Consider the following 13,774-nt stretch of genomic DNA (forward strand, 5'->3'; position numbering starts at 1 on the left):
ACAGGAAAGCAAAGAAAGATTTTTCATGTTCAGCTCCCTGAGTGAGAGTATCTCAGATGTTGGGCAGTTGCAGGAAGGGTACAAAACAGAGAGATACAGTCCCTTAAAATGCAAAAATTTCCATTCTGCTACTGTCACCCCACTGGCTGTTTCACCCAGAGATGTTTTGCCTTTGGGCACAGGTATATGAGTTTCATTTTAACTCATGTGTGAAGTCACAGGTGTTGTAATTGGGAGTAAAATCCATGTTGTTCAATCCTTCCTGCAGTTTATCTCATTCTAGAGTGTGGAGAGGCTTGTCTTGGAAGGACACTAACATCCTCCACAACTTAACTCCAGAAAATGAGCTTTTCATAATATTTCTCTACTCTCCAGCTCCTCCTCACCTACTCATTAATCAGATATGCAATACATTAATAGAGGTGTATAATCTGTTTTTGAAGTTTGTGCTAAATTGGATGCTTTTCCCCATTTTTAAGGAAAGGCTGCATAAAACACCTCCTTCTGCTTGAATTTTGTGATTTCACAGAATAGATTCCATAGAATCACAGAGGCTGGAATATCCCTCCCAGCCCATGGAGTCGCAGTTGTGCCCAGTCCCCACCTTGTCCCCAGCCCAGGGCTCTCAGTGCCACCTCCAGGTGACACCTGCAGGGCTGGGCACTGCCAACGCCCCTGGGCAGTGCCAGGGCAGTTCCTGAGCCCCCTTTCCATGGGGAAATTCCTGCTGTGCCCACCCTGAGCCTGCCCTGGCCCAGCCTGAGGCCGTTCCCTCTGCTCCTGTCCCCGTTCCCTGGAGCACAGCCCGACCCCCCGGCTGTGCCCTCCTGGCAGGAGCTGTGCAGAGCCACAAGGGCCCCCTGAGCCTCCTTTGCTCCAGGCTGAGCCCCTTCCCAGCTCCCCCAGCCTCTCCCGGGGCTCCATTCCCTTCCCAGCTCCGTTCCCTGCCCTGGCCACGCTGCAGCCCCTCCATTCCCCCGTGTGAGGGGCCCAGAGGTGCCGCAGCCCTCGAGGTGTGGCCTCAGCAGGGCCGGCACAGGGCCGGGCCCTGCCCCGCTCCTGCCGCCGCCCCACGGCTGGCACAGCGCGGGGGCCATCGGCCTCTCGGCCCCCTGGGCACCCCTGGGCTGTGCCCAGCTGCTGGCACAGCGCTGGAGCCCAGGACATGGCTCTGGCTGCCCTCAGAGCCTGGCAGGGGCCTCAGAGGCCTGGGCACGGAGTCACAGACACCTGCGCCTTCGATCTAACCCATGGAAACAACAATTACCAACTTTGTTACAAGCCACAAGGGTTTGAGTAGAAGGTTAGTGAATTTGTCACAGGGTGAAAATGGAGAATTTTGGGGTTTTTAGAATGGGGGTTCAGGGGGTAAGATGGAGGGATCTGGGCATGTCCTGTCCTTCCTCCTGTTTCTTCTTGGCCTCCATCTTCTGCTATGATGGTGGCACTTTTGGGTTGGTTTAAGGTAGAAACTCACTGTCTAACATAGGTGACAGGTATTGGGAAGTTATGGTAAACAAAGTACATGTAGTTTTTAGTATAAAAAGATAACACTGCCCTGAGGACAGACAGTGTGCCATGAACAGACCTGCCGGACAGACCTGGGCAGGTCAGAGAAAGAATGTTATAAATAAGAAACAATAAACAACCCTGAAAGGCAGAGCCAACTCATCTCGGCTTCTTCTTTGGTCTCGGGGCTGGGAAAAAGAGACTTTCTGACACCTGGGGGTCATCTCAACACCAGAGACCTGGTCATCACAGCAGCCCCAGGGCCTGTCCCAGCACCCCAGCCCCTCTGCCCCAGCCTGGAGTGCAGGGGGTTGGAAAATCCTTTCAATGTAGAAATTGTTCCTAATACCCCATGTAAACCTTCCCTGAGTGTTGTAGGGTGTTGTAACCCTGGCTACTGAGAATTTTGGCCTTTCTGTGCTGCCAGGCACTGACCCCCAAAGAACACTGCATTGACCTGAGGCTGTGGAGAAGCTTCCAAAATGGAATGACAGAACTGGCATTGTGGGTGTGGAGCTTGAATAGAAGTGTGTGATATCACAGGGTGGAAAACTCATAGTTTAAGGTTTTAAAATATAGTGATACATATAAGGCAAGATGGAGGTTTTGGGGCAGAGACTGGTCCTTCTCTTTCTCCTCCTTCATCTTCTCCCTTCTCCTTCTCCTTCTTCTCCTTCTCCTCCTTCACCTTCTCCTCCATGGGTTTGGGTGGTTTTGTGTAAGTGGATAGAAAAGTCCACTTTTTTATCCATTGCAGCCACGAGTGGTTGGTTATTGGGTTAAAAGTAAAAATAATATAGGTGTCATTGAAATTAAAGTGTTAAGGATGTTGCTTTTTGCTTGTAGTTAATCCTCAAAGAGTTCTGCAATAATAACCTTTTGAAGTATAATTTTAGAATATTACTTGTATCCTTGAAACTATAGCTTTGGAAGATATATATAAAGGAAATATGCTTATCTCATGCCTTATTGAAAGAGAGAAAAACAACAGCCTGAGAAAGGAAGATGAACATCAACTCAAGGATTTATAGTTTTGACCAAGGGAAGCTGGACATCACTGTTATTAGATTTATGGTCTCTGCAATTAAAAGTTGGACCCACATCTGGGGAGCTGGACTCCACCAGATGGGATTCATCTTTCTTCTGTTGGAAACCAGACCACCACCATCTGGGGATACTCCTTTAAAAACACATCCTGAGAAAAACTAAATCACAATAGGTATAGAATTGTGACGTAAAAATTGGGAATAGAAACTGCTGAGAAAGCTGATGAGTGCCCCTATAAATACCTGTAAGCCTCAATTATCGGTGTGCAGTTGGAGGGAGAACTTCCCCACTGTACCCAGTGCTGTATTGCTCAAGCTTTACCATATTAATTAATAAATTGATTTCTGCTGGAATATTGGCCTCGTCAAGCTTCTTATTCATATCAAGTAGGTTTGAGAAAAAGGGGGAGAAGAAGTTTGCACCAGACCTGGGTGCTGCTGTGCCCCAAGGTTAAGGAACACAGGAATAGCTCCCAAGGTGACCCCAAAACACTCCACAGGCTGTGCAGGTAGGTCAGACTCTGAGCTGTGCTTGCCATGAAACAGCTCAGAGGGGTGAAACTGGGAATTTCACGTCCAAAATCAAGTGAGTATCTGTCCTCTGATTTGGGGCCAATCCAGCTAGCCAGTATCCAGTATATTGCCAATCTCAAAAGTAGTCTAAACCCCAAATTTCTCCTTAACTTTCACATCTGGGATCTCTTCTTCAGGAGGAATCTCCCAAGAGCAGCATTAAGTGATGCTGGATGTCCAAAGCTCTTATTTTTAGAAGACATTTCACTCCAGCAATATCACTTATTAATGATAGTTAATGTCACTTCAACTTGACAAATCCCTCTGTTCACACAGCCTGTCATTTTAAACTCAAATGTTTGAATTTACAAGTGCAAACAGCTGTTCCTAACAATTTTCAAGGACTAGAGAATGACAGGAAGTGTAGCCCACTTGAGCAAGCATGGGCTAAAAGGTCTTGTCTCAAAAAAGAAGAAGCCTGAAGGATTGAAGTAGCTTTTTCTTTAAAAAAAAACACCTGTCAGTATAGAGTGCAAACAAAACACATCTAAGCCGGTGTATTAAAAACTAAAATAGCCTATGCTTTTTATCATATATAGATGCTCTACTGATGTGCATTTTCCTGGGGATGTCACTGTCTGCTTGGTCTAAATTCGTTGGCATAAATTCAAATTCCTGCCTAATACAAAACTTGCCCAGATTGATTTTCCATTTTCAAATCAATACCCGTAAACTTCTCCTCACATCCCCCTTCCTGCATTTTCATCTCTGCCATCAGAATTTCCCTTTCACAACAACGTTATTTCCTGATGATTTTCACCTTTCTTACTCTGCCTCTGTCAGCCTGGAAAGGTTTTCCACAGGGAGTGAGCCAGGCTAAGGGCACGGGAAGGATGTGGGGAGAAAATCAGTATTCCAAATCTTTTCCCTTAAATCCTCGTCCACTGATGTGTGGGTGATGGCAGAGTGCAAGGGGACAGAACTTTGCTCCAGATCCTCTTGCAGGGATAAGGGGAGATGGGTTCTCTTTGTAAACTGAAAGGATGGGGAAACCAGCACAACCTGTTCAGGTTGATGAGAGGAAAAAACATCTTTATTTCCCCCAAGAGAAAAGGGGAAGGTCTGGCATTTCAGCCTTTTGCTATCAGCTGTTTTCAAGCTGCAAATATCAGCCAAGCTGCAGCATGGTTTGAAATTCACCAAAACCCACATGTTTTGTTAGCAGAGCACATGGTCCTGTAGAAATGCACTTTTGGGAGACACAGGGGATGTTACCCTGCTGTGTACCAAAAAATCCATCTACTTTGGAATTTTTGATCCTTGGTAAGAATTTTTGATCTTTGGCAACCCAAGATCCTTCAATTCCTGGAATTTGGATTTCTGCTAAGGATTTCAGCACATCTGGAAGCTGCCCTGGTTTAAGCAGAGGTGGAAGAAGTTCCCTTCAGGAAGAGCCAAAGGGATCCCTCATCCAGCCAGCAAACAGCACCATCAGCAATATCTGGTGCTTCTTCCTCCTTTCCCAAGCTTATTAAGAATATTTATTTTGACAAAATCATGGTACTTGGGTGAGCCCAACATTTGTTCTAACTCTGAAAAGAGAAAACTGGGCTCCTGCTGCCATTTGCAATTAAATCTTCCATCATCTGCTTAGAAAAGTCAATTTTTTCTTTTTCCTCTTTTTATTTTTTTTCAAACCTGTGGAAGAACAGGGCCTTTAGTGAACACTCAGGTCTGCCACAGATCTTTTTATGTGACCTGTGCCAAACCTCTGCTTTGCTCTTTTTCCCTACCAAGTAGGAACATTACGTGCAATTATCACCTCGAAGGCTGTAAGAAACACAGGACCTGAATTCCTGCCATTCTCCTGCTACCAGAGACAACCACACCATTTATTCCCTTCCCTAAACTGATTGCCCTCCTGTCTCAAAAAGGCCTTTTACTGCCAGGGGGCTGCTCACCACTGCATGATATAACTTCCAGAGCTTAATCCCGGCAGCCTTGCTCCTTACACTGCTGCATCCATGCAGGACCACCAACAGTGTTTGTCTTCCTTTTACTTTCTCCTCCAACCACCACAGAAATTGGCTGAAAAAATGGCTGCTGGGCCATTTTCAGCTTCATTTCATTTGTCCCACCTTTTGGAAATCTAGAGGCATTTTGGTACTGTCACCAATCTGTCCCTGCCTCAGCAATAAATTCCTCACTCATAGAACTCGAGGTTCTGCTTTTCTGTTCTGTCAGCATTTACACAGTGACTGAGCCTCTGCTGCACTAACAGATGATTGCTTCACCACCTGGAAATATTTATTTGCTATGGAAAACAAAATTTCCCATTAAATTGCACAGTACAGGGCCTTAAGCTTCCTTCCAGGTCTGCTGCTGGAGGGCTGAAATGATACACCTTTTTCTGGGTGATGTTTCTGTCCTTACTTTTCTCTGCCATGCTAACAGCTTTGTGTGGCCTTCAAGCTTTTGTCCATGTTTCCTCCAAGCATTGTTTGTATCTTTTTCATCATTCATCAGGAAGAACAACGTGCTCTTGGAGTCCTGCACATGTCACTGCTTAAAATCAACAACACAAGTTGTATGTTTTCTCTGGAAAAGAATGGATTTTTCTTTTTGCACCAGCTGTTTCAACTCCCATGGCCCAGGGATGGTCTCTGCTTGTGCTCAGGGCAGAGGTGTCACCTACAGAAATGAAGAATTTTCTCTTAGAACAGGTGTCACATTGACCTTAACCATACCCACATGGTGATCCTCAATGTTCCTCCAGCCACTGCCCTGGCAAAGCAACTTCTGATGGCAAAGTTCTCTTGGAAGCAAATCCTTTCCACTGGCAGCCCCCTGCCAGCCTGCCTGCATCCTGCTGGCCCCACTGCTGCAATTCCAGGTCCTACAGGGCTCCTCCATCCCCAGCCTCTGACAAGTTGGGGTGTCTCAGGCAGGAGATCCTATAAAACCAAAGTTCTGCCATCACGGAGATGTCGCTGTCTAATTTCATGAATTTGTGCATCTGTTAGAGTGTAACTGGGAAACTGGAATGTGTGCCCCAGCCAGCTCCTTCTCTTGCTGTTTGGGAAGGTCTCCCAGAGGAGTTGTCCTGGCTGATTTCTGCCCTGTGGGGTGCACCCCAGGGCTTCAAACTCTGTTGGTGTCTGAAGGGACAGGAGGATGTTCAGAGCAGCACTGGGTACTGTGCAGAGACTGTCATGGGCATGAAAAATGCAAAATCTGCATTCAGATCATAGAACCTTAGAACAGCTGGGGTTGAAAAGGGCCTTAAAGCCCATCCAGTGTCACCCTGCCATGGCAGGGACACCTCCCACTGTGCCAGTGTCCAGCCTGGCCTTGGGCACTGCCAGGGATGCAGGGGCAGCCCCAGCTGCTCTGGGCACCCTGTGCCAGGGCCTGCCCACCCTGCCAGGGAACAATTCCTCATTGCCAAGATCCCAGCCAGCCCTGCCCTCTGGCAGTTTGAAGGCATCTCCTTTTGTCCTGGCACTCCCAGACCCTTGTGACATCTCTGGTTTTGTCTTCTATGCCTCCACTTCCACCCCAGCACTGTTGCCCAGACTGGAGTTCAGGGATGCTCCAGGTGAAGGAATGATGGCATTTGTCATGGTAGCACCTTGGCTTCACAGCAGAGTCACCCCTGTGACACAAAAGGTGTGTGCATTTTGCAGGGTTAGAAATATTTTGGGGTTTACATCAGTATTATAAAAATTCTCCAGGGCTGAATAACTTGTCATTCCCTGTCTAAATAAACAAGCATGGGTGACAGGTTTTTTTAGTGGTTTTTTTTTGTTGTTTTTTTTTTTTTTTTTTAATAAGGAATGTTGTCAGACCTATTTTATTATGCGTAATAGAAGGAGGTGAAAAAAAAATCAATATAAGCACTGCATCTAACCTAATTAAAACTACAATCACAATGTTATCTGAATGTCTTACAACATTGTTAAATCCAACAAGTAGACAAGAAAACAACAAATCTATGCAGGGTTTTTTATACATATGGTGAGAAAGTTTGCAAAGTGTTAAAATATATTTTCTGTTCTGTGTGTTTCTGGTACAAGGAAGTGATGTGTAGATTAGTGTATATTTAATGAACAGAGCCTTGACTTTTACAAGCAATAATCGACTTCAAAACATACAATGTATATCTTAAAATATCCCCTAAAGCTGCTCATATAAAGTCACATCCAGCACCTACTAAAGTTCAGCCAGCTGACTCTTTGACTCCAGTGGGCACTTGACCAAGCCCATGGTAATTGTGAAGTACCTGACAGTCTAGTTGTATTCATATGAAAAAAATCACATTGCATAGATTTTAACAGGAAGACATGCAATAACAAGACAAGTCACAGTATAGCAAAACCTTGTTTCTTTGGTGAAACAGAAGCAGATATAAAAGTTACAAAGATTTTAGACTTTCATTCACAAAAAAAAACAAACCCCAGACATTCACATTATACACTATACAAGATAATAATATAAATAGAGAAAAGTATTATGTGCATTGTTTGGGGGTGAGGGGTGGGGAATGGACCAGCCAACACAAGGAGTCCTGCCACAAGGGTGGGGAGCAGCCCCTGCCATTCCTCAGGGTCAGGAGATGTTGTCTGAACTCTGCTTTCAGCTGTGGCAGGGTCGCTCCACGGGCAGCTCTGCCCTGTTGGCTGGGTTTCAATTCTTCTCCTTTCCCTCTCAGTTTCTTTGTCCCCATCACAACCCCACGCGACCACAGAGGTGTAAACCTCGCACCTCTGTGTGTGTTTTTCATGTTACTTTAAAAGGTACATCCTAAGGAACTTACTTTATTTTCACGGGTTTTTTTTAACTGTTATTATTTTTTTTCCTTTTTTTTTTAACTTTTTTTTTTTTTTTACTTTTTTTTTTTGTCCTGTGCCCAAAGGTGTGCAAGGCACTTTGCAGGAACAACAGTCCTTTCCATGGAGAGGCCGTTTCAAACGTCACCTCCTACACTCACTGTACACATCCAGGTCAGTGGTGGCACTGACCAGGGCAAGAAATCATAGCAGAAAACTCCTACGTACACACTGCACCAAACTACAACCTAGAACCAATCTGTGCACACACTTCTTTAGAGAAAGCCAAGATCCTGATTCTTCTGTGGGTCACGCACAGCTCTCACCCATCTAGCCGCCAACAAATTATCCTGTTTAGCAGGAATTTTTGTTCTCCGGGAAAAAAGAGCAAGCTGAACTGAAAGATGGTTCCAAAAGTGGAGCTCAGGGGCTAATACTGCGCTGGTGAGCTCTTTGAATCTTCTTTGTATGGGTAAAATAACATCCAATAAATTAAATCAGTATGGCTTACTTCATTTATTTATGTACGCTTCACAGCTGCAGCATTCATACACAAACATTCATTACTTTATAAAAAGATTAAAAAATGGTTATATATACAAAATTATTTACTTTTTTGATTTTTGTTTGTTTTCTACAAAAAAAAAATCCCCCAAACACCAGGTCTACCTCCATTTTAGAATGCAGAGACCTGTAATATAGACCTTGTGGTTAATATCATGAAAGTAAATTTTTTCCTTGTTTCCTTTTTTTTTCTCTTCTCAAAAAAACAAACAAACAAAAAAAAACCTAGACAAAAGAAAAAAAGTGGCCCTGGTTGATAAAGTTAATGTATTAGCACTTGGAATTTTACTGGCTCTCCTTGTCATACACAACTCCTCCACACAGTCCTTTCTCACATGTGCTGAAGCTGGAATGGAGAGCAGAAAAAACATTTCATATTGCAGTCCCTAGTTCTTGTTTCGTGCCACTTTTATGTGCTCTGCCTAAACTTTTCATCTCATGGGACACAAACTGTACCTTGGGTGGGAATTGGCACAGCTCCCATTAAAAAAAAAAAAAAAGAGTCATGTCACTTGTGTGTTTATCTTCACCTGATAATTGCAAATTTCAGTCAGTGAAGTCTTTATTTCAACCATTTCCAGCCTAGGTAAACAACACAGAAACAACGTCAAAAATGACTGAAGACCTCTGAGGCCATTCTAACCATAAATATGCCTGAAATTAGTGTGACTTTTCATTTTATATACAGGATTTTAAAAACAACACACAGTCAAACAACATTAAAATCATCTTATTTACATTTTCATTGGTGCTAAAATTGAGCTGTTTAAATATTGCAGAAGGCTGGTACATATCATAAAATGGTCCACACCGATGGCATATAGAAAACTAATAATCTTTATAGGCTGGAAATGGTTTCCTTTTATCCCCATAAGCACTTCTCCTCTTTTTTATTTATTTCTTAAATTTTCTGATAAACACCGCAATTTTTTTATTTTTTCCTTTTTTTTTTTTTTGCAAAAACGCGCCGTGAATACTGCAGTCCGTAGTTTCAAAACGATTTGATAATACTCCTATAAGTGATAGAAAAAGGCACAGAAAGTTATGACTTTGGCTGAAATGGTGGAAATCCCCAATTCACCATTTAGCTCTCAGCGCCTCGAGTCCTGCCACGTCCTGATCCAGCGGTGGTAGTGCTTGGACGAGTTTAACGACGTCCCCTTGCCTGATGAGGAGTGTTTGTAGTAGTATTTCTTAGAGTAAGTCCTTTGGTATGTGGAGGCTGCAGAGAGAAGGGAGAAGGGAAAAAAAAAAAAAGGGGGAAATTCGTTTAAAATTAAGCAGTGAATGGGCTGGCTACACTTCACAACACAGTTGTGTTTATTCCTTGTTAATTAGAGGGTAAACAAATGATTAGCTGGAGCTGTGGCAGTGTTACAGGCATACACACAGCTGCAGAAAGAGTCATTAGCATTATTAGGAACCGGTTGATGTCAGGATTTTCTGACTTTAAAATAATCTTAAGGCCTTCTGGAATGATGCCTTAAGATTTTAGCCTTTGTGTGTTTCAAATCCTGTGCTGCTCTAGGGTATGACTCTAAACTCCATATAAAATGTTAGTTACTGTCTTCACATTTTGGTCAGACAACACCACTCCTCTAGGCCTGAGGACAGCGTCAGGCCCTCAAAGTATAAACAAAAGTGAATTGGGGAGAGGCAAACTGGGGTAAATTACTTCATTACCTGAAGCTGTAATTCGAGGATTAACCCCTGAAATGTAAATGGACCAAACTTATAATTGTGTAAAAACCTCGTGAGCATTGTCCATCTTGGGTGCAGCCTCTGGGAGGCTTCTGACTGCCCAAGGTGTACTTTTTGAAGGTCTTTAATAAATACCCACGTTATTATCTTCATCTTATCCAGCTCCTGCTCTAGGCAGCCACTCCAAGGCATCAGTAGACACAGAAAAGAAAAATTTCCATTTGTTTCGGAGTCTTGGTGTTTTTTCACCATAATCCATCCTACCAGACTTTCTCCTCTCTTAAAATACACATTCATTACTTATTAACCTCAAATTAGCCCGCTGTTTCTGATGTGCCAATGTTTTTCTTTCAGAGAACTCACGATTCATGCAAGTAATTTTGGGCATATCCCATCGTCCGTTCCCCTGGCAGCGGATGGTCGGGATGTGGCGCTGGATGAAGCCATCCTTGCAGTGGTATCTGATGAGGGAGTTGATCTCATAACGAGGCTTCATCTTCCCAAAGGTCTTTGCATTTTCCACCACAGGAGGCTGGCCACAAGCCACTGGAAGGAAGAGAGAGCATCACCCAAAACTTCAGTTTGTAAGCCCAGTTTGAGCTGGGACTGCCCTCTGAGCCCTGGCTAAGGGAAGGTGACAAGGGACCTCAGCTGGATTCCCAAAGGAACATCCAGACAAGGACAGAGGGATCAGTCTGCCCTGTAGATCTCCAGTTTTGTAAACCAAAACTAACAGTGTTGGAAATTGGAAAATGGCAGATGTTGTGGTCAGTATTGCCTTTTTGGTTTAAATTCTAAATGTAAATTCAAGCCAAAAAGTTGGCATACTCACACAAAGAAACCTGAAAACCAATGAAGTTTCTACAAGCTTTTAAGGAAAAATTCCTTTTTTCAGGGCTCTTCATGTCATCCTGAGTGACATGTTCAAAAGGACTGAAAACTGATGGATCCATCAAGGTCTAAAGAACATGGTCAGAAGCACTGAATGGCAATTCAGCAAATTATGATTTTGTCACTGCAAAGTTTATACCTGTTCCTTTCTTGCAGGTATAAGTGAGGTGGTAATTGCACGGGACATCATTCCACTGCCCATTCTCATGCCAGATTATAACAACACAGTCTTCTCCAGCAGAAAAGAAGCTGTCTGGCTGGTTTGGTCTCCAGTTCTCATATTGCTGCAGAAAAAAGAAGCACAACCATCATTCCCAGTGTTGGAGAATATTTATATTAAAAAAAGAGCACATGATATCACCTGTGGCAAAAAGCAATCTCAACTGTTTGATTCAGGCTGCTAAGAGTGGGCTAAACAAAGGTAGATTTATAATATCCTCCCACTGTATTAAAGATTATCTCAAGGGGAAAAATATTCTGGTCTCATTTACTGTAATTTCTCATTTACTGTAAACTGATGTCAGGTGAACAAAACAAAGAGACACCAGCAAAACTGGATCCTAGGAGTGCAAAACCACTCTTTCCTACATAAATATCATGAAATATAATGCAAGAAAATAAATATCCCCTGACCCTCATTAGAGCACATCTACTAAGTGAGAAATTACAGACTAAGTTCCCAGACTTGGACTATTTATGACATTGGATGATTTCATTCAGTTAAATGAAGTCATTCCAGAGGGATGACATGCAGAATTAGGTGCAACCTGAGTGAAAGAGTCAGAATGTGGCCCCCAAAACCCCTGGAGATTGGTGTTTCCACTAAAAATGCTAGGTGGCAGTCTGAGCCCAGTCAGCAGCCTCTCAGCTTTAGAAATGTTGATTGAAATTCTGCCCTCTGTTGAAAAACCAGCCTCAAACATCTCTGAAAACATATGAATAACAGCAGAAAGTGTCTCTTCAAAATGCACTACATTTAGAAGCAGAAATATGGGGTTTGATATGTGCAAAACAAGCAAACAAACAAAAACTGACAAAATAACCTTCCGATGGCTGTGAAATACCAGCACAATGTCATTTTTGGGTGAAAATTTGGAAGGATTCAGTGTGTTTTTACAATCAGCCAGCAGGAAAAGTAGCAACACTTTTGTCAGTGATTGAAACTTGTGCAGCAGTTCTTGTCAGGGGACATACAGCCTCCTGTCCTGGCAGCCAGCACAGGTGGGACAATCCCTCACTTTGCTCCCAAACAAAGCACAGGAATCTGAGATTTGCATAATGTTATGTCAAGAAAAGTGAGAGAATATTTGGAAACCACTCCTAACGATTCTCGATTTTCGCTGGGATTTCTGTTGTGTCACTCCAGGAAGAATTTAAGGAAAGATAAAAATAGCTATCTGCAAGAAGTGGAATTCACATAAATGCCAGACATTACCCAGGCAGCTAGCCCCTTGTATGGGCAAAATGACACAGTTTCTACAGTGCATAGATTTTCCTCAGTGCTTACATCTTTCTGACTAGAGCTGGCCCATACAAATGTCATAAAAGTTTAGTTTTCTATTTTCTTAACTTTGTGAAATAACCCCTATTCACTGCCTGGGTGAACACATTTTAGAAATAAAGTTAATATATCCCACACAAGCAGTATTTACCTTACAATGAATCAAAGTATGAAAGAAAAATGAGTTAAATACTTAACCTTTTCCTACCACGTGTCATCTTACCCATCATATGTTTTAATTATCCAGGCAATTTAACCAGCACAGTCTGAATAAATTTGTTCTGCCCTGAATTTATTACCTCTAATAAAACATCCCCCCTTTCAGCTGGAAATAAATTAACTCCGTCTCAACTTTTCAGTGTTTAACAGTCCTAAATTACAGTGCACACCAACTAATTTACTCAAGTTTAGGATCCATTCACTTTCAAGAATGTGTGCATAGGTACAAAAATTAAAGAAAACTGTAAGGTTAGTGGCAAAAAGTTTCATCAATAATGTCTGAGAGCCAAGGAAAGATTTCAGCAAGCCTTGCAGCTGTTTCTGGTGGAAATAACACTGCAGAGCTGCTTGCTTCCATAGGGATGAGAGTGTGGGAATGAAGGATATTTAGTGGCTATTTGGGGGCGTGTGAGCTGGAGGTGCTCAGCAGCCTGCCAGCTCCCACCCTCAGCACACAGACTCCATATGCTCCTACTTGCCTTGCCAAAATTACTCCAAAATTCGTGTTTGCTTAGCTGGCAGGGCTGCAGCGTAGTGGCAGGGTATTACATCTAGGCCCTGTGGTTTGTTCAGGAATGTCTGATATCCTCCAGCATGACTTGCTGTTACCTCACATCTGATATCGTCATTGCACAGATTTATTTTGGCTGAGGAGCTCTGATTTTGCCTGGGTCTGGTGCCAGAATTGCTTAGCAGAGGAAGTTCCAGACTGCTGAATTGCTTTCTTAAGTCCCCACCCAGCCCCTCTGTAGTTTTCCAGTTCCTTATTTAGACACTGATAATGGGACAATGATACAAAGAGATTCTCACAGTTTGAATGGAATAAGCTACTGGACAAATAAACTAATATTTTGCATTTCTCTTATGGAATAGATCTTTGCATGAATCTGGTTTCCAGTGGTGTATATCTGGGTGATTGCACCATCTTCAGTAAAACCATATCAGCAAAAAATTAATGGGAAAAAACCTTTGGCAATGCTGTATTATTCATAAGACAAAAC

At 43.1% G+C, this 13,774-nt stretch overlaps 1 protein-coding gene across 1 annotated transcript in view; it reads right to left on the minus strand.

Moving 5' to 3' along the window:
• Positions 1–6,863: 6,863 nt before the first annotated feature.
• VCAN (versican) overlaps positions 6,864–13,774 on the minus strand; it is a 100,320-nt gene continuing 93,409 nt past the window's right edge. Inside the window, 3 exon segments of the mRNA XM_030968247.1 lie at positions 6,864–9,683; positions 10,526–10,708; positions 11,193–11,337. Of these exon segments, the coding sequence (XP_030824107.1) occupies positions 9,553–9,683; positions 10,526–10,708; positions 11,193–11,337 (459 nt within the window). The 3' untranslated portion in view covers positions 6,864–9,552.

This window comes from Camarhynchus parvulus, chromosome Z, assembly GCF_901933205.1.
Source record: "Camarhynchus parvulus chromosome Z, STF_HiC, whole genome shotgun sequence".
NCBI lineage: Eukaryota > Metazoa > Chordata > Aves > Passeriformes > Thraupidae > Camarhynchus > Camarhynchus parvulus.